The 23693-nt window shown below is 31.0% G+C and overlaps 2 protein-coding genes across 2 annotated transcripts; both read right to left on the bottom strand.

The window, feature by feature from the left end:
* Positions 1-9311: 9311 nt before the first annotated feature.
* LOC139893317 (heavy metal-associated isoprenylated plant protein 9) lies at positions 9312-11608 on the bottom strand. Its single transcript, XM_071876473.1, is given in 5 exon segments — positions 9312-9760; positions 10574-10837; positions 11054-11246; positions 11400-11537; positions 11540-11608. Coding segments are annotated over 5 exon segments (1113 nt in total).
* Positions 11609-14263: 2655 nt separating this feature from the next.
* On the bottom strand, positions 14264-21498 carry LOC139893316 (IAA-amino acid hydrolase ILR1-like 5). Its single transcript, XM_071876472.1, has 6 exons — positions 20864-21498; positions 19671-19796; positions 19226-19540; positions 17110-17238; positions 14771-15156; positions 14264-14631 (listed from the first exon to the last, which is right to left on the bottom strand). Exons 1-5 carry the CDS (start codon positions 21200-21202, stop codon positions 14776-14778), a joined length of 1290 nt encoding a protein of 429 aa, XP_071732573.1. The 5' UTR covers positions 21203-21498; the 3' UTR covers positions 14264-14631; positions 14771-14775.
* Between the last annotated feature and the right edge of the window lie 2195 nt (positions 21499-23693).

Genomic DNA, 23693 nt, shown 5'->3' with positions numbered 1-23693 from the left:
CACATCATTTACTCATTCGCATCTTGTAACGAGAATTGTCATACGAATCATCGGAAAACAGTAACCAATATTTTGAAATCTCACAGCATGTCTACGCCAACAGTTATATGTGTACGTAAAACGTCTATCTCCTGGACTTACATAATTTGAATGTGAAGTTCTGAAAAATATTTTGAACTGCAAACTAGTTCTTGAAATGCTGATGAAGCATCAAAAACTGTAAACGATCTTAACAGTAAAAAGTTTGATGACAAAGAATAGTAAGGTGGTAAAGCTGAGAAAAAGAGAAGGTTTGGAACTGGAAAATGGATTGAACAGACTATGAAGGAGGCTGTGGACAAATCACAAAGACTAAATCTGACTTCAAAGAATCCAAATGATTCAGTGCCTGCTAAAGTCATTAACGAATACCTTACTCTTTATTCTAAACCTTTACAGACAAATCTTCATCATCATCCATCAATATTAGAAATTCTAAGATATTATCATATCTTTCATTATAAATATTCGCGATATTTCTGAAGATATTTTCACAACTAATCTTATCTGAAGTCATTTATCTCTTTGCGCTATCAGTGTTACATCATATAAGAAACTATTAGTTTTTATATTCTATAAACTTTCGAGTTTAAATTATGAATGTTTTGAAGTAGTGTTGGGAACTGAAGCATAAGTTAGTATAATATAATGACACTTGATCAACGTGATTATATTACAGTAAGTCATGCTGAGTTTCTAATGGGACATGACGATTCACAGATCATGCCGTCATCATGTTCCATGTTACACGACTCTTGTATTCTATTTAATCTCTAAAAATATCAAGAATATATTTTCTTGATGATTCAGTCTTTTCAGGGTATTCTGGTAAATTAACAAATCAAGATCGTGCCATTACCATTTCCTTCTTAGAACATTAACTATGTTCATTCTGAAATTCATATCTGCGAATACTGGACCATTACAAACGTTGCTTAATCGCAAGAAGAAGAAACGAACGGACAAAACTCCAAAATAGAAATTGGAGTATAAATCGCAGCAAATAGAAGGGAGCATTAACTATGGATGTCAATGATTATAGAAGACAAAAGCAGGGGCTTTGAAATATAAGGGAATATATAAAACCCAATAACCACCCAAAAATTATAAACCGTATATATCGATGCATATAGCAATATAAAGACACGGAAGAACTAAAAACACTATAAACCCGAGAGTATAGTAGAAGTAAATAGATTCTTCCAGAGACAGATGAAAAAGAAGAATGACAGATATGAAAGTGAGGAGTATATCGAGAATCAGTACTGGATGAAGCATATTGACAAATACTTTAAAATATGAGTTGAGGGAGTAAGAATAGAAGGTGTGAGTTGTAAGGAAACGAAGGAGGTGGATTTATAGTGAAATACCCGATAGAGAAATCAAGATGGATTATCGTATTAATTCCAAGAGAATCATAATCTCCTTAATCACCGAAGCATCAAATCCAACATAGATTACAAAGATTTTCTTTAAATTCGGAGATCAATTGTGATGACGTCAAAAGATATGACGAATCACTATAATCTTATTTCCTTCATGTACGATAACTTCCCTCATACGCTTCGAGTAATCGAATTATTTTATCCATACTTCTTAGACATGATAAAACTTCATAATCGTTACGTCATAATAACATTCTCATTGTTAGCCATAACGACCTCTATCAAATTTCGGGGACGAAATTTCTTTAACGGGTAGGTACTGTGACGACCCGGAAATTTTCAACTAAATTTAAACTTTATCTTTATATTATTCTGACACGATAAGCAATGTTTGTTAAGTTAAATCTCAAGGATTTTAAACTATGTTTATACATTCATTTAAACCTCGACCAAATTCTAATGATTCACGAACCATTAAATGAACATATATGAATATGTATGTATATGTTATAAATTGAAAATGTCAACAAAGTATTTAAACGTATAATGCTTTATATGAACGTATTTGTTTCAATATGATTATCGACGAAATTAAAAAAAAATATATTAAATGATTGAATTATTAGAAACATTGAATTATGATTACAAGTCTCTGTTGAGAGGTCCACTATGATTTGAGAAAATCTATTCCTCTTAACGATATTCGGAATAATTTGTAAAGATATTTATAAATAAAAATAAAAGTGTCATTTACGAAAGTTAGACAAAAGCTAGTGGAGAATTGGTTTCCATAATATTCTATTAATCTATTTTCAAACGTACAAAAACGTTTTCAGTTTAAAAAGAACTTTATTATTAAAACGTATATAACTTTTATAAATATCTAGAATCACTTTTGATAACTCATTATTTAACCAGTATAATAAATATAACGATATTTATATTTTATTTCATTAAATATATATAACGATTTAAATTAATATTATATATATTTATACGCGTATTATACATACATAGTTTTTATACTTTTACTATACTTTAACTTTACCTTTACTTTACTTTTACTTTACTTTAACTTTAATAATTCACTTTAATAATTCATACTTTAATAATTCACTTTAATAATTCATACTTTAATAATTCACTTTAATAATTCATACTTTAATAATTCACTTTAATAATTCATACTTTAATAATTCATACTTTAATAATTCACTTTAATAATTCATACTTTAATAGTTCACTTTAATAATTCAAAAATATATTATAAATAGAATTCAATAGGTTTCATTATTTCATAGAAACTTGAAAATATATTTCTCTAAACTCTCTCAATCGATTTACATATATATATATATATATATATATATATATATATATATATATATATATATATATATATATATATATATATATATATATATATATATATATATATATATATATATATATATATATATATATATATTTGCTCTGTATTATTTCAAGATATTATTAGTATACATAAAATATTACGACGGAGTGATGTCCGAGTGATTTCAAAATAGTTTTTTTTTTTAATGAGTCGAAGCTAAGGAAATTATGGGTTATAGCTATGGAGGTGATGGGTATGGTTCATGGGTATGCTCGTGAGGTCAATCTAGTGTTTATCATCTCCGTTGCGTCTACGTACTTTCCTGCAATATTGAATCTCAATATTGATACGTGAGCACTCATAACTTAACTTTTATATATCAATAGTGTATCCCTGACTAGTGCTCGAGTATATAGGATTATGCATGCTTGTACATTTGATATTGTCCTTAGATAGGTTTGTTGAATCCTGAATTAGATACATATGCTACTGAGATAGGGTATATGATATGCATGTCATTGGAAAGCTAGCGAAAAATTAAGAACTTTTCATTTAGATATCGAATGGTTTCGATGAACGGATTAGAAGTTATAGTCAACTGAATTTTAGTATTATTGTTAAAATGATTATTATTACTATCGTCGTTATTATTTTAATAGAAATATCATTGTTATTATAAAATATCATTATTACTATTATGTTAGTATTATCATTTTATCATAATACCATTTTTAGTAAATATAAATATTGTTATTTTTTTTATAGAATAATAATAATTATTATTACAAAATAATAAAACTTTTACTTATTATTATTATGATCAATATTATTTTATCAAATAAATAGGGGATACAAAGATATTTTTCACCACGCGTAATATAATTACATTAATAATACTTACCACTATAGTTTTACAATATTAAGTGAACTTTATAAATTTTAATACTTAAGATATATAAAAGTATATTTTATCATATATAAACGTTAATATAAATTTTTATTAATAAATGACTTTTATTATTATAAAATCTAATAAATATATTTAAATATATAAAACGACTATAGTTAAGTTATATAATAAACACGTATAAATTTTAGAAGTCATTTTGGGTCAAGTTGACTTTTGTTGACTTTTGCATATTAGTCTCGAGCATTAGGATTGTGGTACACTATGACTTGACCAAAAATTGTTAGACAAATATTGACCAACATATAAATATATATAATTAATATAGGTTCGTGAATCCGAGGCCAACCTTGCACTTGTTAAATGACGTTATATGTATTTTTACTATGAAATACAGTATGGTGAGTTTCATTTGCTCCCTTTTACTCTTTACATTTTTGGGCTGAGAATACATGCAAATGCTTTATTAACTGTTTTACAATAATTATATGTGTGAGTTTCATTTGCTCCCTTTTACTCTTTACATTTTTGGGCTGAGAATACATGCAAATGCTTTATTAACTGTTTTACAATAATTATATGTGTGAGTTTCATTTGCTCCCTTTTACTCTTTACATTTTTGGGCTGAGAATACATGCAAATGCTTTATTAACTGTTTTACAATAATTATATGTGTGAGTTTCATTTGCTCCCTTTTACTCTTTACATTTTTGGGCTGAGAATACATGCAAATGCTTTATTAACTGTTTTACAATAATTATATGTGTGAGTTTCATTTGCTCCCTTTTATATATATTTTTGGGACTGAGAATACATGCGCTGTTTTTATAAATGTTTTACGAAATAGGCACAAGTACTAAAACTAATTCTACGTGGGTTTAAACCAGTAATATACCCTTAGCTTGGTAACATTAAACTACTTGTCTATGTACAGTAGGCGCGAATCCTAAAGATAGATCTATTGGGCCTAACAAACCCCATCCTGACTATGGGATGCTTTAGTACTTCGAGGTTATTTTAAACACACCTGATCTGGTGTACTTCAGAGGGTAAAACATGAACGTTAAGGCTTGTTACCGGGTGCCTACAACTTATAGAATACTTTTATACACTTGCGAGTGTACATATATTTATAAACGGAAATCTTGTGATCTATTAATATATTGAAATGATTGATATGATAAACCTATGAACTCACCAACCTTTTGGTTGACACTTTAAAGCATGTTTATTCTCAGGTATTAAAGAAATCTTTCGCTGTGCATTAGCTCATTTTAAGGATATTACTTGGAGTCATTCATGGCATATTTTGAAAGACGTTGCATTCGAGTCATTGAGTTCATCAAGATTATTATTATGTCAATTATAGTTGGATGTATTATGAAATGGTGTGCATGCCGTCAACTTTCGTTTTAAAGAAAGTTTGTCTTTTAAAAACGAATGAAATATTTGTAAAATGTATCATATAAAGGTCAAATACCTCGCGATGTAATCAACTATTGTGAATCGTTTATAATGTATATGAACGAGTCCTTTCAAGATGAACAATTTAGTTGACTTTTTGGAATTAAACTATGACTTCCAAATTCGAAATAATTAGAAAGAATTGACGATTAGAAACTTACAGATAGTTTAATTAGATGATTCCTAACATCCTTGCATTTATAGATTTTGAAATGGAATTCGAATTTGAGGTTTTGATAATATTACCCAAGAACAGAGAAGTGGTGATGTGTTCTTCAAATGAATTTTTGATTTTGCTGTTTTTAATCTCGAATTGTATAAATAGAGGATTATATAGAGGTTGAGTAATATTATTACAGTTATATTCGCTCAATTATAGATTGTTTTGTAGCTTAACAGACTCGACAAGAAATCAATCAGAAACAGAAACATGAATAAAAAAAATAAAACGGAATAAGATGGGTAACTGAATTTGGATACATCTGTGTTTGATTTCGAATCTTATTACAGAATTGGAGACAAGAAACAAGTTAGAAAAAAGTGTGATGGTGAGATGAAACAGAATACGTACTATATATCTGTGTTTATATTTATATATAATCAATATTTATGTATATATATATTATGTATATGTATTTATATATGTATACTTGTACTTCGTATATGTATGTGTATATATCTGTATCTGCATCATCATATATCGCTATATATATATATATATATATATATATATATATATATATATATATATATATATATATATATATATATATATATATTTTTGTATATTAATTATATAAAGGAACAAAATAATATTAATTATATAAACATTAGTATTTATTATTAATTTTATTAATAATAAAGAAACTAATAATAATAATAATAACAATAGAGATAATAGTGATAATAATATCAATAATATTAACAATACTTGTACATATCAAATATTTATATATATATTTTATATTAAAAATATTAATATCAATAATAAAAATATTAATATTATCATTTATAATGAAAGTATTGTTAATAATATTAATATAACAACTTTATTCAAACTTGTAATTAAATTTAATTATTAATATTATATGATAACATATATTATTTATTTATTATTTATACATTTTATATATATTACATTATATATAATATTACTTATGCATATTATTCATATGTATGTGTGTGTGTATATATATATATATATATATATATATATATATATATATATATATATAATATCCTTTATTTATATATTCAATTTAAATAATAACTTAATTATTCTGTTTATTATTTTACATTTTTAATTTCAAATTGATTAAAGTGTATTTTATTAATTCAAAATATTATATATACACTTATATATATATATATATATATATATATATATATATATATATATATATATATATATATATAATATCCTTTATTTATATATTCAATTTAAATAATAACTTAATTATTCTGTTTATTATTTTACATTTTTAATTTCAAATTGATTAAAGTGTATTTTATTAATTCAAAATATTATATATATATATATATATATATATATATATATATATATATATATATATATATATATATATATATATATATATATATATATATATATATATATATATATATATATATTTACATATTTATTTACACACAACAGTTCGTGAATCGTCGGGGATGGTCAAAGGTTAAATGTATCCATAAAAAATAGTTCAAATATTTTGGGACTCGGTTTAATAGACTTTGCTTATCGTGTCAGAATCTTATAAAGATCAAGTTTAAATTTGGTCGAAAATTTCCGGGTCGTCACAATTGTGACGAAATTTGAAGAAGGTCATTGGAGAATAAATGTGGTTTATTTATTCTGACCAAGTTAAGTATATCAATATATTTATAGAAATAACGATAAGTTTCTAAGTCAGAATCCGTGGTTCCTAGGCTCATTAAGCTAAATGAATTTAGTATTTAAGTTCACTAAATATCTAAAACTTATCGTTAAACTGTTTCATTAAAACAAACTCGTGGTTTCACGGGTTATTTCACTAATGTGATTGTAAAACCCTATTACATGTGATTCTGCATGTGAAATGACATGCTAAATTTAAAAAAAACAAAAAAAAAATTGGAAAAAAAATAAAAAAAACAAAAAAAAATTTAAATTTTTTTTCAATCACATGTGATTGTCGCGTCACATTGCGCGCTCTGATTGATCCGTTGGATTTTAAGCAAATTATTGGATTCAAGGGATTACAACTGACAAATCAAACTAGAATATTTTCTCTCAATGTAAAACTGAGTGAATAAATAATGGCTTAAGAAATATTTGAAAATAAGTTTGTACTAACATAACTGAATCGTTCAATTACATAATTCTTATGTTTTTAAGAGTTTCCAGAAAAGAAATTGTTTTCTACGTAATAGCTACATACGTGAAAACCATTTTTCAAGATTGTCTCGTTAGTTTTAGATGCTCCTATTTAAAACATAAAAAGTGGATCCTTATAGATTTATTTAAAAAACTTTTATCTGGGGAATATTATTAAAAAAATAATGAAAGTATAAATAATAATAACGATTACAAGCGCGCCTTGCGACTTCACAAACAACCGAAGACCAAGCTAGAACCTACACATATAACTAGGACTATCAAAACCAAAAAATCTAACGACCCATCTAAATAAGGACAAAAAACTACAACCAGTCCCACTTCATTCCAAACGAAGTCGATGCCTTAGTAACCCTTTTCCCCTCCGTAAACTCGACCGTTTCCTCTTTATCAAATTTCACATCGCCCGATTCATCAACTAGGTTATTGATTCATTATGTAGTGCTCCGAATGAATTTGAGTCTTAACTTGTGAACCCTTACTTGTCCCATCTTCTAACCTTCTTTTATCCACCTGTACAACCTTCGACAAGCCATTATTTTTAATTCTTTGGGCCAATTCTTCTTGAGATTATATACCAATTTTTGCTTTTCTCTTCCCACATTAAACCCATTTGTCCGCCTTCTCGTTTGATCATGACTCGACGTCTTTCCTTTAGTTTAACTATTTGAAAACCATAACTATCCATTATTATTGTGACCACTCGAGTAATATGCATTGTACTTAGTTCATGTTGGTGATCAAAAAAATTACTTCCCGAGTAACGTGAAGGTTTCCATTTATACTCTATCTTAACCGTATCTACCATGCTTCGTTAACCATAAATTCCAAGAGTTGCTACCCTGCGACTTCAGCTCATGTTCTGCCATTATTTTGATCATTACACGAGCTTAGTTTGGCCAACTTCATGCCTCAACACACATGTGATGGTACTAGTATAAGAATCTAACATAATAGAATTTTCAATGTTGGATGCAATCATACTCAGACCATCAGTTGTGTAACTTGTTAATGATGTTTTGAATGAAATTTTAAGCAATGGTAATATTCAAATCAATAGTTAAAAATATGAGATAGACAATATTACATCATTACCCAAATTAATGATAAAAAAATACGAGTATGATTTAAAATGATAATATAACGGTTGTCGTTGAATACGTTTACCTAATTACTAATTTCTTTTTTTATATAGTTAGATTAGATATATTAGATTAGATTAAATTAGATAAATTAAATGGATTAAATTAGAAAGAAATAGAGATAATTGAATTTGTTACAAATTAATAATTGAAAATCAAATTAATTGTTAGATTTCAAATCAATTAATGATCAATGGTTGATATGAAAAATGGAGACAATTATAACATCATCTCAATGAATGATTAATAATCATAGTGATATAAAGGCCATTTTTTTAATTTTTTGATGAAAGATCACACAATTGTAACTTTCCTTAAAAGAAGATTCAACAAGTTTTTTAATATTAAAATAATCAATGATCACTCACATTAGTACCCGGTAGAATTAAAAACATAATACTCCATATATAATTATGTAATAATTAATCATATAATATCATAATTAATGGAATAATCAGTAATTACAGAATTAAAACATAAGGAATAATCAGTAATTAATCATATAATATCATAATTAATGATTGATTGATTCTTTATTAATTAATTACCATTACATTACATTACAATAGTAATTCAATCACATTCTAAAATATTTGTGATTGAATATATATTTCAATTTCAAATTATTATTTTAGTTTCAAGAAATAGAGCATGCATTTGGATTCTCATCAGAGAACAATTGAGGTGGTGGGATTCTTTCCATAACATACAAAGGTGGATACTGATGATAATACATCATTCTTTGCATCTCCATCAACTCCATTCTTTCTACTCCAACTTCCTTCCTTACTTCCTCTTTTGCCACTTCATCACTTTCGCCTTCTTTCTTCTCTTCTTCCGCGGCTGCTGATTTCTCTTCGGGTTTTGGTTCTTCTGCGGGCTTCTCTTCGGGTTTTGCCTCTTCTTCTTTGGGCTTCTCGGCCGATTCCGGTTCCGGTGCTGGTGCTGGTTCAGGCTCGGGCTGTGGCACAATCTTGGCCTGCTTTTTTGTACGCCTATACACGTACTCTACGAGCTTCTCGCCATCCATACTTCCTGTTACTATAACTTTACTTGCATTTACTTCTGTTTCCACTGTTCTTACCCCTACAAATTGTACATATACATTCCACATTATTTATTAAATGTTCACACTTGTAAACTTGTAAATGATGTATTTTTCCTTCTTTTTTATAGAAAAGATGTATGTATGTATGTGTGTATTCATAATTACAATTACAAATATAATGTATAAAATAATATATATATATATATATATATATAATATGGGAGATGATTCTAATACACCCTTTTTTGATCCTCACACACCTATTTTAACCTTTTACTCCTCTAATAATACTCCATTTCTTTAAATTGGTGTGTGAGAATCAAAAAAGTGTGTGTGAGAATCATCCCCATATAATATATATTACTCCGTAGTAAAATAATATTACTATAAAAATGTCACTAGAGTTATGATGCTTATAGTGATGCATAATATGTCCATACCTATAAACATGCAAGAAAGATAAATAATAAATAATTACATTATTAGAGATCACATAATTTGCCTCCTTTTGTATTTAAGTGTAAAATATTTTGTGACTTTTACTGTTATCAGTACGCATCATTTTCTGTGTACTTTTGAACAGTGTCATTTTTTTCGCCGAGGATAAAATGTTAAAAAATGGAAAGAAAAAAAAAAACAATTTGAGAGATTAAGATGTCGAACTTTAACAAATAAATATAGAAATGATCATTCGTTTGGGGCGGCTGACGCAGTTGCTCTACAATAGATCCACCCCTTAGTGTAAAACTGTAATCGTCATTTACAATTTGATAGAAAATGACACAGTTCTTTCAAAAGTGTTGAAAACTTGTGTAAATCATAGTGAGATTGGATGTATATGTATTGTATACCTTTCATTCGAAGGATTTTGCGTTTGAGTTGTAGAGCACAGGCTTCACAGTGCATATTAACGTTTAACTCGACCGTAATAACTCCAGGAACATCGGAGGTGACAATTTGAGGGATGGGTTCTCCTTCAGCAGCAGGAAGAGGTGACAAAACTTTAGCAACTCTTTTTGTTTTCTTTGTTATTTTGTCACAAACTGCTTGTGGTTCCACCACTCCTTTTATTGTCACTTGGTTCTTTCCCATATCAAAGTCCACTCCTACAACCCCTATGAAAATATCACACAACTCATCAAATGATATGACAATGTATATATTATAATATTATATACTTTTTGTTAACAACTAATTATAAGATGCTTTATTTTCTTACTATCAATTACAATGTATGTATCATATTTACTTATAAGTACTCTATATTTTTATCATTATCATGATCACATTGAACTAGAAAAAAGTGAATATATAGATTAATATATATATACCTGGAATTCTCATAAGTGATTTCTCAATTTTTTTGGCACAACCAACACAATGCAAATCTATAAACAAAACAAATGGAGGTGGTGGTGGTGGTGGTGGTTGTGGTTCTTCTTTTTTCTCTTCAACAGGAGGTTTCTCTTCACCATTTTCTGTCTTTTCTTCTTCTGGTATAACTTCCTCTGCTTTTGGTTCTTCCTATAAAAAAAATAAATAAATAATAAGACAATTTTTAAAAAGGACTAAACAAAAACCACATTAAACATCAAAGATCACACACTCACACACACACTGTCCCATCCAATAAATATGACTAAAACAAAAAGTTAATTCTAAATTAGTAATAGTTACCACTTTCTGTTCTTCACCCATTGTGAATAATTAAAATAAAGAGAAGGGAAGTTGGTGTAACAAGAGAGAAATATAAAGAGAGAGTATAAGGGAATGAGAGTTAGAAAATAAAAGAGTTGAAATATATAAGAAAATAATATTGAGAATCTTAAGGATGGACGGTGAGTTATTATCCTATAAAGGCAAAACATTGACATGGCAGAGCACATGCAGAGCCACTAACTTCTATTTTTTATATAAAAATAATATCATCTTTTTGGGTTTGGATCCATGGCCACAAAACTTAACCAAACGGAATTCCAAAGATTCAGGGTACACTAGTTTATTGGGAATACTAACTGAATTATGATCAGCGCACAAGGTTTACTTTAAGGCTTGGTATTTTCTTAAGTGTTAGTTAATCACAGGTCTATCTGGACGTGTTTTATCTTAAACAGGTCAAAGAGTAATATCAAATTAATTTAATTAGTAATACTAAAACGGGTCAAATGGCTACCAACGTATTTTGGCGTGAATACTAAGTGTTATCTTAGAAGTCCAGACCCATTATGTGGAAGGGTAAATGTGATCAGCGTGAGTTCAAGCCTCATTTGTGTCAATAATTTGCACCTCTTACCACAGTACGCGGGTCTAGTCTCGTTCCCATCACACATGCATGGGCGAAATTAGAGTGGTAGAGCGGGCCAGGGGCACCGGACCCTTGGATTTGAAATTTTTAAGTTTGAATTTTGAACTTTTTTTTTTTATTTTGACCCAACCCAAAAGTTCATGACCCAAAATCACCCATCTTTTTCATTCTTGGACTCTTTAAGGAAATGCAAAATAGTTCCACGTCAGAAACTGATATAAAGAAATGTATGCATATAAACTTAGACAAACCTCTCTCTATCACCAATTGGATTTTGAGTACTGTGGAACTCATGAACTTATATGTTATAAATGTTGGTGGACCTGAAACGATCCTACACGTGGTATCAGAGCCGCAAACGGGATGCAAGATGGTGATATTCGGTGATCGATAGCATTAAACAAGTAGCATGTAGAAAGAAGTAGCAAGTAGTAAGAGCAAGGATGATCACTGATGTTCGTCAAGCAGCATGGATTAACCGATTAAGGGGTGATTGTTGGAGATAATCGGTTATGAAATGCAAATAATACCACATCGGAAACTGATAGAATGAAATGTATGCATATAAGCTTAGGGGAATCTCTCTATCACAAGCTGGTTTTAGAGTACTTTGGTGGGTTCTCATACGAACCACGTTTTGGTGTTTTGCTGATCTACACATTTTTTTTTAAAAAAAAACGGGTCAAATGGGTTAAAAATCATTTACGATTGTACCAAAACTGTCTTATTAAAAGATTTGGATTATTATTGTAACTATGATTAACGTACTTACTAATTATGTTAAAAAAATATTGATTAACATAATTAACCAAATGAATGTATGTGATTTTGACCCGTTATTCAACATGTCATGCTCCTATCTCTAGACAACTCTGAACAATGTACATTAGAATCATGATAGATTTTATCATTCTTGAAGCTTTTTTCAGATTTTGTGTTAGTTAGTGGTTCCTGAAGAGTCTTGTCTTCTATTCTTTACGTATACCGCTCAAAAAACGACAAACTTTGTAACTGTTTATGATCAAAAAAGCTCGGTATGACCACGAAGCTAGTCGAACCATTCTGAAAAACCGATGGTTGATGTATATATGAATAGATTAGTCAGGCAAAAGTTAAAAACTTTAGTTTGAGTTTTGGGAGTATGCAAAAAGGAATAAAAGTTTACGTGTAAAGATCTGCGTACTAGAAACTTGGTATCACATGCCTCAATATTCAATATTTCTTTTTAAGCTTTTTCATTTTGTAATTACCTAACCTGTCATGCATCTATTCTTTGTTTTTTGGTTTTTTTCATTCATGTAACTAACTTGATTGAATCTCTACATGACCAAAATAGTGATAAAAGATGAGGCTCTGCATCAAAATTTCAACTTTGTTACGTGGGGATGAATGTTAAACACATAGACATTGCATTTGGATCTATATAACTAATTATGTAACTTAGTCTATAAGAGCAAGTAAAGTTTATTTGGGCTTAAAAGGGCCAGATCAAGTACCAAATATAGAAACATTTAAACATGTGGACATGAGTCAGCATGGGCCCATAAGGTTTCCTCTCATACAAGTTTTATTTGTAATTTTCTAACCTAGCTTTCATACTTTATAAACTGTAAAAACTACTAAACTGAAAAATATACAAATATGATTAAATTATTTAGTGTAACTTCTATACTTTCTAGTGAGAATATTCTTGTTAATAATGTTGATTATAAAGATTGTGTGTGAGATTAGTGTGGGGGCCATAAAATTGGAATAAGAGGTTAGTATTAGCGTAATGTATGTAGGCATTATTGCTTTGTTTAGTTGTTAAGCAATCAAACTTGACCCAACCACCATACACTAAACTTTTTGGCTAATGTATATGGGTCCAAGTGTACAGTTTTTAAGGTTAACATGATCAACTAACTACTTATGGTTGTTTGGTTTTGAGTCAAGAAAGCTAACAAATCATCAAGAAGACATAATAAAGCAATAATCAAAGTATATAATTATAAAAATCATAATTAACAAAATGAGAAAATAGAAACATTAATTGAACCACCACATAAACTTTGCCAAATAGCACCTGCCAGATTGTAAAGCTACAATGGTATGGTCATCAAAAAAAGTTTCTATATACATTTACATATGTAGAAATTGTAAAACCATCTTTTATCTTTATACAAGTACTTTTGCTAAATATATACATTTACATCGTCACAATACATAGAAAAGTGAGTGTTTTTTAAACGTAAATCATTGTTTTGCGAAAAAAACGTAATAACATTAAATGGATCCGAAGATCAATAAGTACAACTGTTGCAAAAGAAAATTCAAACCTAGCCAAACAAGTGCCAAATCTACGGACCTAAACCAAACGGTTCCACAAACTGGGTGAAAACATGCCTAACACACTAACAAAGGATAAATTATTTTTTATTACATGTCACAATTGAAAGTATGGTTAATTGCATAAACATGTAACCAATTTTGGCATAATTTCTAATTCAGGTAACCAACTTTGTTTTAAACTCAAACTTTCCAAAGGACACGATTTATTACACGTACGAAAACAAAGTAAACATTGCCACAAGTAACCACGCATCATCCACCACATTAGAAATCCTGCCGGGTTAAGTTAATAATATTGACGTTTAGAGGGTTTTTACGTACGAAAAATGAAAACAAAATTGGCTATACGAAATACAAAATGGACCTCACTAGTTACCTTTTTATGCAATTAACCATTAAAAGTATGTTGTACCTTTTTTAAACTGTGAAAGAAGGTTGATGCTGATTAAGATATAATTCTGCAATAGCGGTGTGTAACGCCGCACCAATAGGAAGAACATCTTCATCAAGAAAGAAATAAGGAGAGTGTGGTGAGTGAACCGCACCAACGTCTTCATTACGTATTCCGATTCCAAACATGACTCCAGGGATCACTTGCTGATAGAACGCAAAATCTTCACCAGCCATCACCTTTTCGGAAATTTTAACTGCCTGTGGACCGAGCAACATTGAACCCACTTGATCCACATGATCATTCATGGTCTTGTCGTTAATCGTAGCTGGATAAGCTGGGAATTCATCGTCTTTCATGTCAACTGAACCTGTACATCTATGAACAGCTGCCTGTCCTTCAACCACCTGATAAAAATGAAGTTAATATAAATTTATTTAAGATTAATGAGATAAAATTCTTCTAGTTACTATTAAGTCTCTCAACAAATTTGCGTTGCGATTTCACAGTCCCCTTATATTGAAATCTAGAATTTGAAACCTAAGGTGGTTTAGAGGGGCATTTGATTGTGTCTTTTTAATTTAACTAGTTTTAACCCGCGACTTCGCAGAATAAATGATCCGTAGTAATAATTAATAATTAATTTTAATTATTATTAATTGATATATAATATATAATAGTAATGAATAAGAGTAGTTTTTATTTGAATCATCAAATTAATGGTTGAAATTCAAGATAATGGTTGAACTCGAAATCAATCAATGGTAAAAACATAGAGACAATTATGACATCATCCTTTAAATCAATGGTTGAAATTCAAAGTTATAAACTCGCCTAAAGGTTGAAATCCCATCATTTAAAAAAAGATGACATAATTATCACTTTCTTTTATCTATAATATAGGACGAAAGAAGATTTTAAATGTTAATTGTTAATATGACATGATTAATGAGAACCAGCAGTTGTTATACAAATGGGCTGTAAAAATAGTCTTTAAATAGACATAAGCTGTTAGTGTTATGCAAATTCTGAATGTTTAAGGAATCAATGGATAATATGACCAAACAAGACAGTATTGTAAAGAACTAAAGATGGTTTGTGAATGGACATAAAAGTGTCACAAATTCAATTAAACTATAGGGGGTTCATAATAATCATATTTTGTTAGGCCTCAGACGTGGCAACTCTTCAATTTCCTTAGCCAATATGGCAAATTTGGTAGTTTCTTAACTAGGGGTCTTTTATGTAAGTATAGCAGGAGATACTATGCCAATATGCTTGATTTACTAATGAATTTTGGTCCATTATGGATTGTTAGGAGAGAACCTACAGCTCAAATTTAGGCAAGTTTGGCGAGACACCAGACCTCTAAAACGTCATCCAACCATTTTCTTCGTACTCTATCTTAAATATAAGTGAACGTTCCTATCATTTTAAATTTTTATAATCAGTTTTATTGCACATGCAGATGGTATGAAACTGATTATCCAAACAGAAGTCATCATCTCCCATCATAATGATAACAATGAGAGTTTAGCGTTCAAACTATGGGTCAGGAATTTGACACGACTAGTCGGTCTAGAAAAAAATGAATTAAATAAATTAAAGTACTTCTTTTGGCCTATTTATCGATTAGAAGATTTAGCTTGTATGAATCGCTATTGGTTTGCTAACAATAATGGGAGACGCTTAAGTATGTTAAGGATATATATGTATCCCTGATTAAAAATTAGAGTTTCCTATATATAATATTCTATATTCTATTCTATATTTCTATTTTATGCTCTATCAATGATATTTTTTATTTTTTTTCTTCTATCCGTGACCATGTTATATGCAAGCAACCTGATGCGAATATGCGATGTCTTACACCCCAGTCTAGGATACGTGAATATTAAGTAGTCAGGGTTGAGTCCGGGGACTAGCCGGATGTTGACTAACATTGACTTTTAGTAATATATATTACACACATAAATCAAACATAAATATTTCAAACGTAAAATTTTCAAACATATGTATATGGCACAAAATATCTGAGTATAAAATTTATTTTTAATTTTGACCCGACTTTGAACAACACTGACTTTGACCGACTCACACCGACTTTGACTGACTTTGATCTTATTTTTTTACAGTTGCTCGACTAATTAGACGCTTTGGACGAAACGGGTCGGGCTAGTCAACAAACCGACTAGTCGGTCGAGACGGCTGCCGTTTACAACATTGCTAAGGGTTGTCATATTTTTTCATCTATTTATTTACTTTTATTATTTAGAGCAGCAGAGAGGGTCATCATACTACAACAGGCTTTATAATGATAAGCAAACGAAGTGAAAATAGAATAAATGAATAGAAGATACCTCTTTTACCCTCTGCTGAAGACGCTGCAATCCTTGAGTGGTAAGACTCCTAAGGGTTCCCCCTATTTCAACATATGATGGAATAACATTTAACGCGCTTCCGCCCTTAACATAAGTCACTGATAGCACCTTCATACAATAACAAGTATTAGCATCGCCAAACAAATAACTATAAACAGGTCATACATCATGAAATCAACTTGGCGTCAAGTATCTGATAAAGTACAGTAACATATCCAAATTTTCTTATTGCTTACTTGTTCTATTCTATTAGTTAGTAATTGAAGATGGTGAGCAACAAACTTCACCACTCCATAATTATTAAGTGCCATCATGTTTAGTCTTGAGGAATATCCAAAATGAGTACGGGCAGGCCCGGCCCGAAGAGGGATCAACGTGATCACCCGCTCAGGGCCCAATATTTTAAGGGGCCATTATCCATTACTACTGCTCTGGCCCAATATTTTTAGAAGGGAGGAGATATATCAGGCCCTAAGGAGTCAGGTACAAATTCTTTTTTATTCTATTACTACCAAGAGCTTTGGCATTTATAGAGTATAATTCCTTTAATTTGTACTTTACCGATGTGGGTTAAAAACTAATGTTTCCTCTTTGTTTTTTTCTCAGGGAAAATCACTCTGCATTTCACACATGTTCTTTAAAGAACACGTATCTCATTTGTATTAAAATTATATCATATATACTTGGACTTCAGGATATATTTCGGTAAAAATCCTAAAACTTTGACATATTCAACGTTTGAAGTTTTTTTAATCTAATATTAATAAATTTAAACTTACACGATGTACATCTTTTAACTCTGATATTAACTTTCTTATATTATTTTTTAGCATGTTACTCGTTATAAGAATAGATGTGGTAGTTTATTATAAGTGGTTGAATTATTCTTAGATAAATAAATGGGATGAATGCATAAGTGTCAAGTCTACTACTTTCTTAGAATATTAGTTTTCATGTTTGATAGAAGTCGTAGTTGTTTCTTTCCAATTGCTATAATTATGTAATCCTATGTCCACTAGTGATATGAATGAAAAAGTTTGTCACAAAAGACTCTTCTTAACCTATTATTCTTGAGAGTCTTGAATCGACCTATTAAAAGCCTTTTTTTCCGACTCGCTCAGGGCACTAAAAATGTAGGACCGGCCTGAGTACGGGTCAAACAGGTTATAAGTGCCCAAAGTTTTTTCTGGAATGCATAAAACCTCCTAGGTTGTAATTCGAAGAATTAGGTCATTAGTGTAAAAAAAAGTGTGTTTATAATTACAAATAACATGCTAGTTATTCTTAACAAAGTATTTTTTTAAAAATGCTTGCAGGTTAAACCAACCAACTCCACAAATAAAAGACCCCTTTCAACCTAACCATGTTGACCCATAACGAAACTTGTGAAACCCACCCATCCTGCCACCTGTACTTTTAGATACAACGACTGCTAGACTCTATTTTATTTTACATTTCATGAAACATAGATGTTACATTAGACATTGTTCTTTTATATATAAGTTTGTATATATACAACAACACCAACAACAAAACCCAATAACACATAGATGGTGTATGGGGGAGGTGAGATGTAGACAATCCTTCCCCTATCCGAGAATAAAGACAAGTCATTTCTCCACCCAAAGTGGAAACACTCTCAAAAGTAGAGAAAGTCATCCCTCTCCCTATTCGACGGATAGAGAGATTGCTTCCGAGTGGACCTCCGGCCAATAAGTAGGGAAAAAAATTTTAAAAAATAAATAAAATTCAGACGCCATGAAAATGGTAAAATCAAATTTTCATGGGTTTTAAATCCTGCCTGAAATTTACTTTAGGCTCTAAGGGTCAGTCAAGTCGTCAATAAATCGACGCTTGCTGTCGACTCAATAACTAGAGCCCACAGTTTTAATATATACTTGTTTTTATATCCTTTACCTACATAGCTTTAATTCTGTTCAATACCTACATTTATTATTCTGTACTTTTTACTATTTCTTGTGGTGTATTTGCTTAATATATTAACTAATTACAGTTTTAAAGTTTAACATCATTCAATTTAACGTGTTAAAATATCTTTTCGCTTATGAAAACAAGAAATCATAGTGAGACATACTTGACTCTGTAAGGGATCTAGTTCTCTTGAGATCAGTTGTTGCAAAGCCAATATTGTAGATGATGCAGCAAGTACAGGGTCCACACTATTGTGCGGTTCAGCCGCATGACCACCTTTTCCTTCAATTCGAGCCACAAAAAAGCAAACGGCAGCCAACATAGGTCCAGGAAGGGTTGCAATGGTTCCTGTTGGAATTCCAAAATCAACATGCATTCCAAATATAGCCTCTGCACCACCTAGTGCACCTTGTTTTATCATATACGATGCACCCGCACCTCCCTCCTCAGCTGGTTGGAAAATCAGTCGAACCGTACCCTTAATGAAAAACAAAATATGTTTATCAGAATACTAAAAACTGGCTATTGCAACATCAGATTACCGTTTCGAAACACAAATCGAAAAACCGGATTCAGTAACAATAGTGAATTTTTACTTAAAAACATACCTTGAGGTTATCCTTTCTCTGATTAAGCAACTTAGCAGCACCAAGAAGCATAGATGTATGAGCATCATGCCCACATCCATGCATAACACCATCACTTTTACTCTTGTGTTCCCATTCAACTAACTCCTATATTTTCACCCCAAAAGTAGTTAACTTTTCAAACATCTCAAAGTAACTTCGGAAATAAAATTACACCAGAATGTATCCAACTACATAAGTGATAAGTGATGAAGTTTTCCCTGTTTGGGTTATCTCGGAGAACGAGTGTGTTTACTCTTGTGTATGCAGCCTATCTGGATTAATCCGTGACCGTTTTCAAACCCTTTCTTGACCACCACAAGATTTGAGTCCAAGGTTGGGGCCCTAAGATCCTTGCAAGAGATCTCCAGTTTAAATCTTGTGGCGGCCAGAAAAGGGTTTGGAAACGGTCACGTATTAATCCGGATAGGCCACGTAAACTAGAGTAAAAATACTCGTCCTCCCGAGTAACCCAAACCTTATCACTAATAATGTATCCAGCTGTAGTACTATAACAAAGTGTTACTTTCCCAACACGTGCTATTGTATGTATCTTAACTCCTTGAGAAGAAGTGAAGTCGCTATCACAGTAGCACGGGACTAGTCGGTGGGGACCTTGTAAGGACCACTCGACAATATTAAGAGATTAGTCGGACTAGTTGGACATTGACCACTGTGACTGCATTTGACTTACTTAGACCGATTTGGACCAAATATATCCGAACTAATAAATCTGACTTTGACGGAATAACTTTCACTTTTGATTTTTTTTAGAACGGCTTGGTTGGTCCCCCTCCCATTACCCCCCACTGGAAACCCACTTTCGAAACATCGCACTTACGTGAACCCGCTCGATTTTATTGTGTACTGCTCCCGCCATAGGACAACTTACGTGAACCCGCTCGATTTTATTGTGTACTGCTCCCGCCATAGGACAAGGACACAGGACCCCACCAACATGACGGCTAATGGGTTTATGCACAATATGTGGGAAAACCAGCCCCATTCGAGAATCAAACCTGTGACCAGGCGGATCTCTACTAAGGAATTGTACCACTCAGCCAGAGAAGCTCGGTGGTAACTTTCACTTTTGATACATACCATATAACCATTTCATAGAAAAGAATTTAAAGTTGAAAACTTTATGATGTTTTTTTAGCCCTAAAAATTTTTACCTGCAAAGGAAGGGCATCCATGTCAGCTCTAAGAGCAACAATAGGAGGTGATCCAGTACCAATTTCAGCAACAAAACCAGTATGTGCAATTGGGTATGTGTAAGAAATATTAAGCTTCTGAAGCTCATATCTAATAAGGTCACTGGTTTTAAATTCTTGAAAACGAAGTTCAGGGTACTCATGAATTTGCCTTCTGATTGAAATTAACCAATCTTTATCTTGTTTTGCTGAGCTTAAAAGCTGTGTTTTGTAGTCATCTTCTTCATTCTTGTATGCAATTTCAGTTGATGAAGGAAGTGAAATGCATAAAAAGAAGAGAATTAACGAAAGTTTGATCATTTTGAATAGCAGTTGTTTAGGGTTTATTACTTAAGTGCTAAAAGTCCCAAATTTGATACTCTTGGTACATATTTATTTATAAAAAGGAAATTTAATTTATTAGTGTTAAAGAAATCAAAACTACTTGATTTCATATTTTTATTACCTCCTTCCACTAGCATTTTCTTGTTTGTAACGAACCTTCCAGTTATAAGTTCTTCTCTGGTGTCCTCAGTTAAGTTGACTTTGATGGAGCTACTTAAAAGTCAAAACAGATAAAGTTTAGCTACTTAAAAAAATAATGCAGTACTATTAACGAAAAACATGTTTATTTTCCTATTCGCTTATTAAAATTAATTTTATATTAATTTAGTATTAAGGGATCAAAGTCAAGCTTGTGAACTTATGATGTTGACGCTCTAAGTGTCTGTTCACGGTTTATTTTTGGGGAGAAAAAAAGTAGGTGAGGGAAAAATAAAACGATTAGGCGTTCCAGAGTACTTTTGTGGAAGGGAAGCGAAGGGAAGGAAAGGAATTAGAAGGATGCCTTTCCTTCCTCTTCATCCACTTTCTTTTCATTTCTTTTCTTTTATAAACAAACTCTGGAACAAATCCTAACGATTTTTCCTTTAAAGTATATAGTTCTGATATAATATGTAGCTTTGAACTTTATTAGAAATGGAGGAAATGGATATTGTCATGTTTTCAATCGGCTTCTATTTCAATCCTGGTTAATGGATCACCAACAAGTGAATTCAAATTAGAACGTGGGGTACGACAAAGGGATCAACTCTCCCCGTTTCCTTTTTTTTTGCTGCGGAAGGGTTGAATGTGCTAACGAAAAAAGCCGTGAGAAATAGGTGCTTCTCGGGGGTGGAAATTGGTCGTGATAAAATTCCCATTTTACATCTTCAATACGCGGACGACACAATCTTCCTTGGGTCTTGGAGTGAAAGGAATATTCGAAATCTTATGAAGCTTCTAAAATGTTTTGAATTAACGTCGGGTCTTAAGGTTAACTTTCACAAAAGTAACCTTATTGGGATTGGGGTAGATAGGAGTGAACTGGAGAACTCGTTTGTTTGGTTGTAATATTGGTACTACACCGTTTACTTATCTTGAATTACTGGTTGGTGGTAACATGAATAAGGAAGAATCTTGGAAATCGATCGTAAACAAGTTTGAAAAGAGACTTTCGGATTGGAGGGCTAGATCGATTTCATTTGGTGAACGCTTGACCCTTGTTAAATCGGTGCTAAATAGTCTTCCGTGTGAGTTTCATTTGCTCCCTTTTTAAATGCTTTTGCAATTATATATTTTTGGGACTGAGAATACATGCGATGCTTTTATAAATGTTTTACGAAATAGACACAAGTAATCGGAAACTACATTCTATGATTGGATTATCGAATCGAATATCACCCTTTTTAGTCGGGTAATCTAAGAATTAGGGAATAGAAACCCTAATTGACGCGAATCCTAAAGATAGATCTATTGGGCCTAACAAACCCCATCCGGGTTACGGATGCTTTAGTACTTCGATTTTATCATGTCCGATGAGAGTCCCGGAATGATGGGGATATTCTAGACGCGTTTTGTTAATATCGATTACCAGGTGTTCACCATATGAATGATTTTTATCTCTATGCAGTTTGTGCGAAATGCCTGATATGAGATGATGTTTATGAAAAATGAAAATTGAAATCTTGTGGTCTATTAAAATTATGGAAATGATTGATTACGATAAACTAATGAACTCACCAACCTTTTGGTTGACACTTGAAAGCATGTTTATTCTCATGTATTAAAGAAATCTTCCGCTGTGCATTTGCTCATTTTAAAGATATTACTTGGAATCATTCATGGCATATTTCAAAAGACTTTGCATTCAAGTCGTTGAGTTCAATCAGGATTATTATTAAGTAAATGACAGATTAGGTCATTTATAGTTTGAATATTATGAAATGGTATGCATGCCTGTCAACTTTCGATGTAATGAAAGTTTGTCTTTTAAAAACGAATGCAATGTTTGTAAAATGTATCATATAGAGGTCAAATACCTCGTAATGAAATCAGCTATTATGTAACGTTTATAATCGATATGAACGGAGCATTTCAGTTGGTATCAGAGCGGTGGTCTTAGCGAACCAGGTCTGCATTAGTGTGTCTAACTGATAGTCGTTAGGATGCATTAGTGAGTCTGGACTTCGACCTTAGTTGCATGTCAAAATTTTTGTTTATCATTTCTTGTCAGAAATTACATGCTTATCATTCTTAGTCTAGACACATCTTATTGCATTGACTGCATGAATAGTGTATAGACAAAATTCATATCTTAACGTATCTGCTAATTCATATCTTAGCGTATCTGTTACTGTAAATTTTGCCTGACATATCCCACAAATTCCTCCGTAATCTACGAAATCTTTTGTTCTATATATATTGATATTCTATGTAATTAGAATACCATCTGATAACCGGAAATCATTTCATATCGAAAACCCTTTACTAA

This window comes from Rutidosis leptorrhynchoides, chromosome 2, assembly GCF_046630445.1.
Source record: "Rutidosis leptorrhynchoides isolate AG116_Rl617_1_P2 chromosome 2, CSIRO_AGI_Rlap_v1, whole genome shotgun sequence".
In the NCBI taxonomy this organism is placed as follows: domain Eukaryota; kingdom Viridiplantae; phylum Streptophyta; class Magnoliopsida; order Asterales; family Asteraceae; genus Rutidosis; species Rutidosis leptorrhynchoides.
This window is presented reverse-complemented; position numbering and strand designations above follow the sequence as displayed.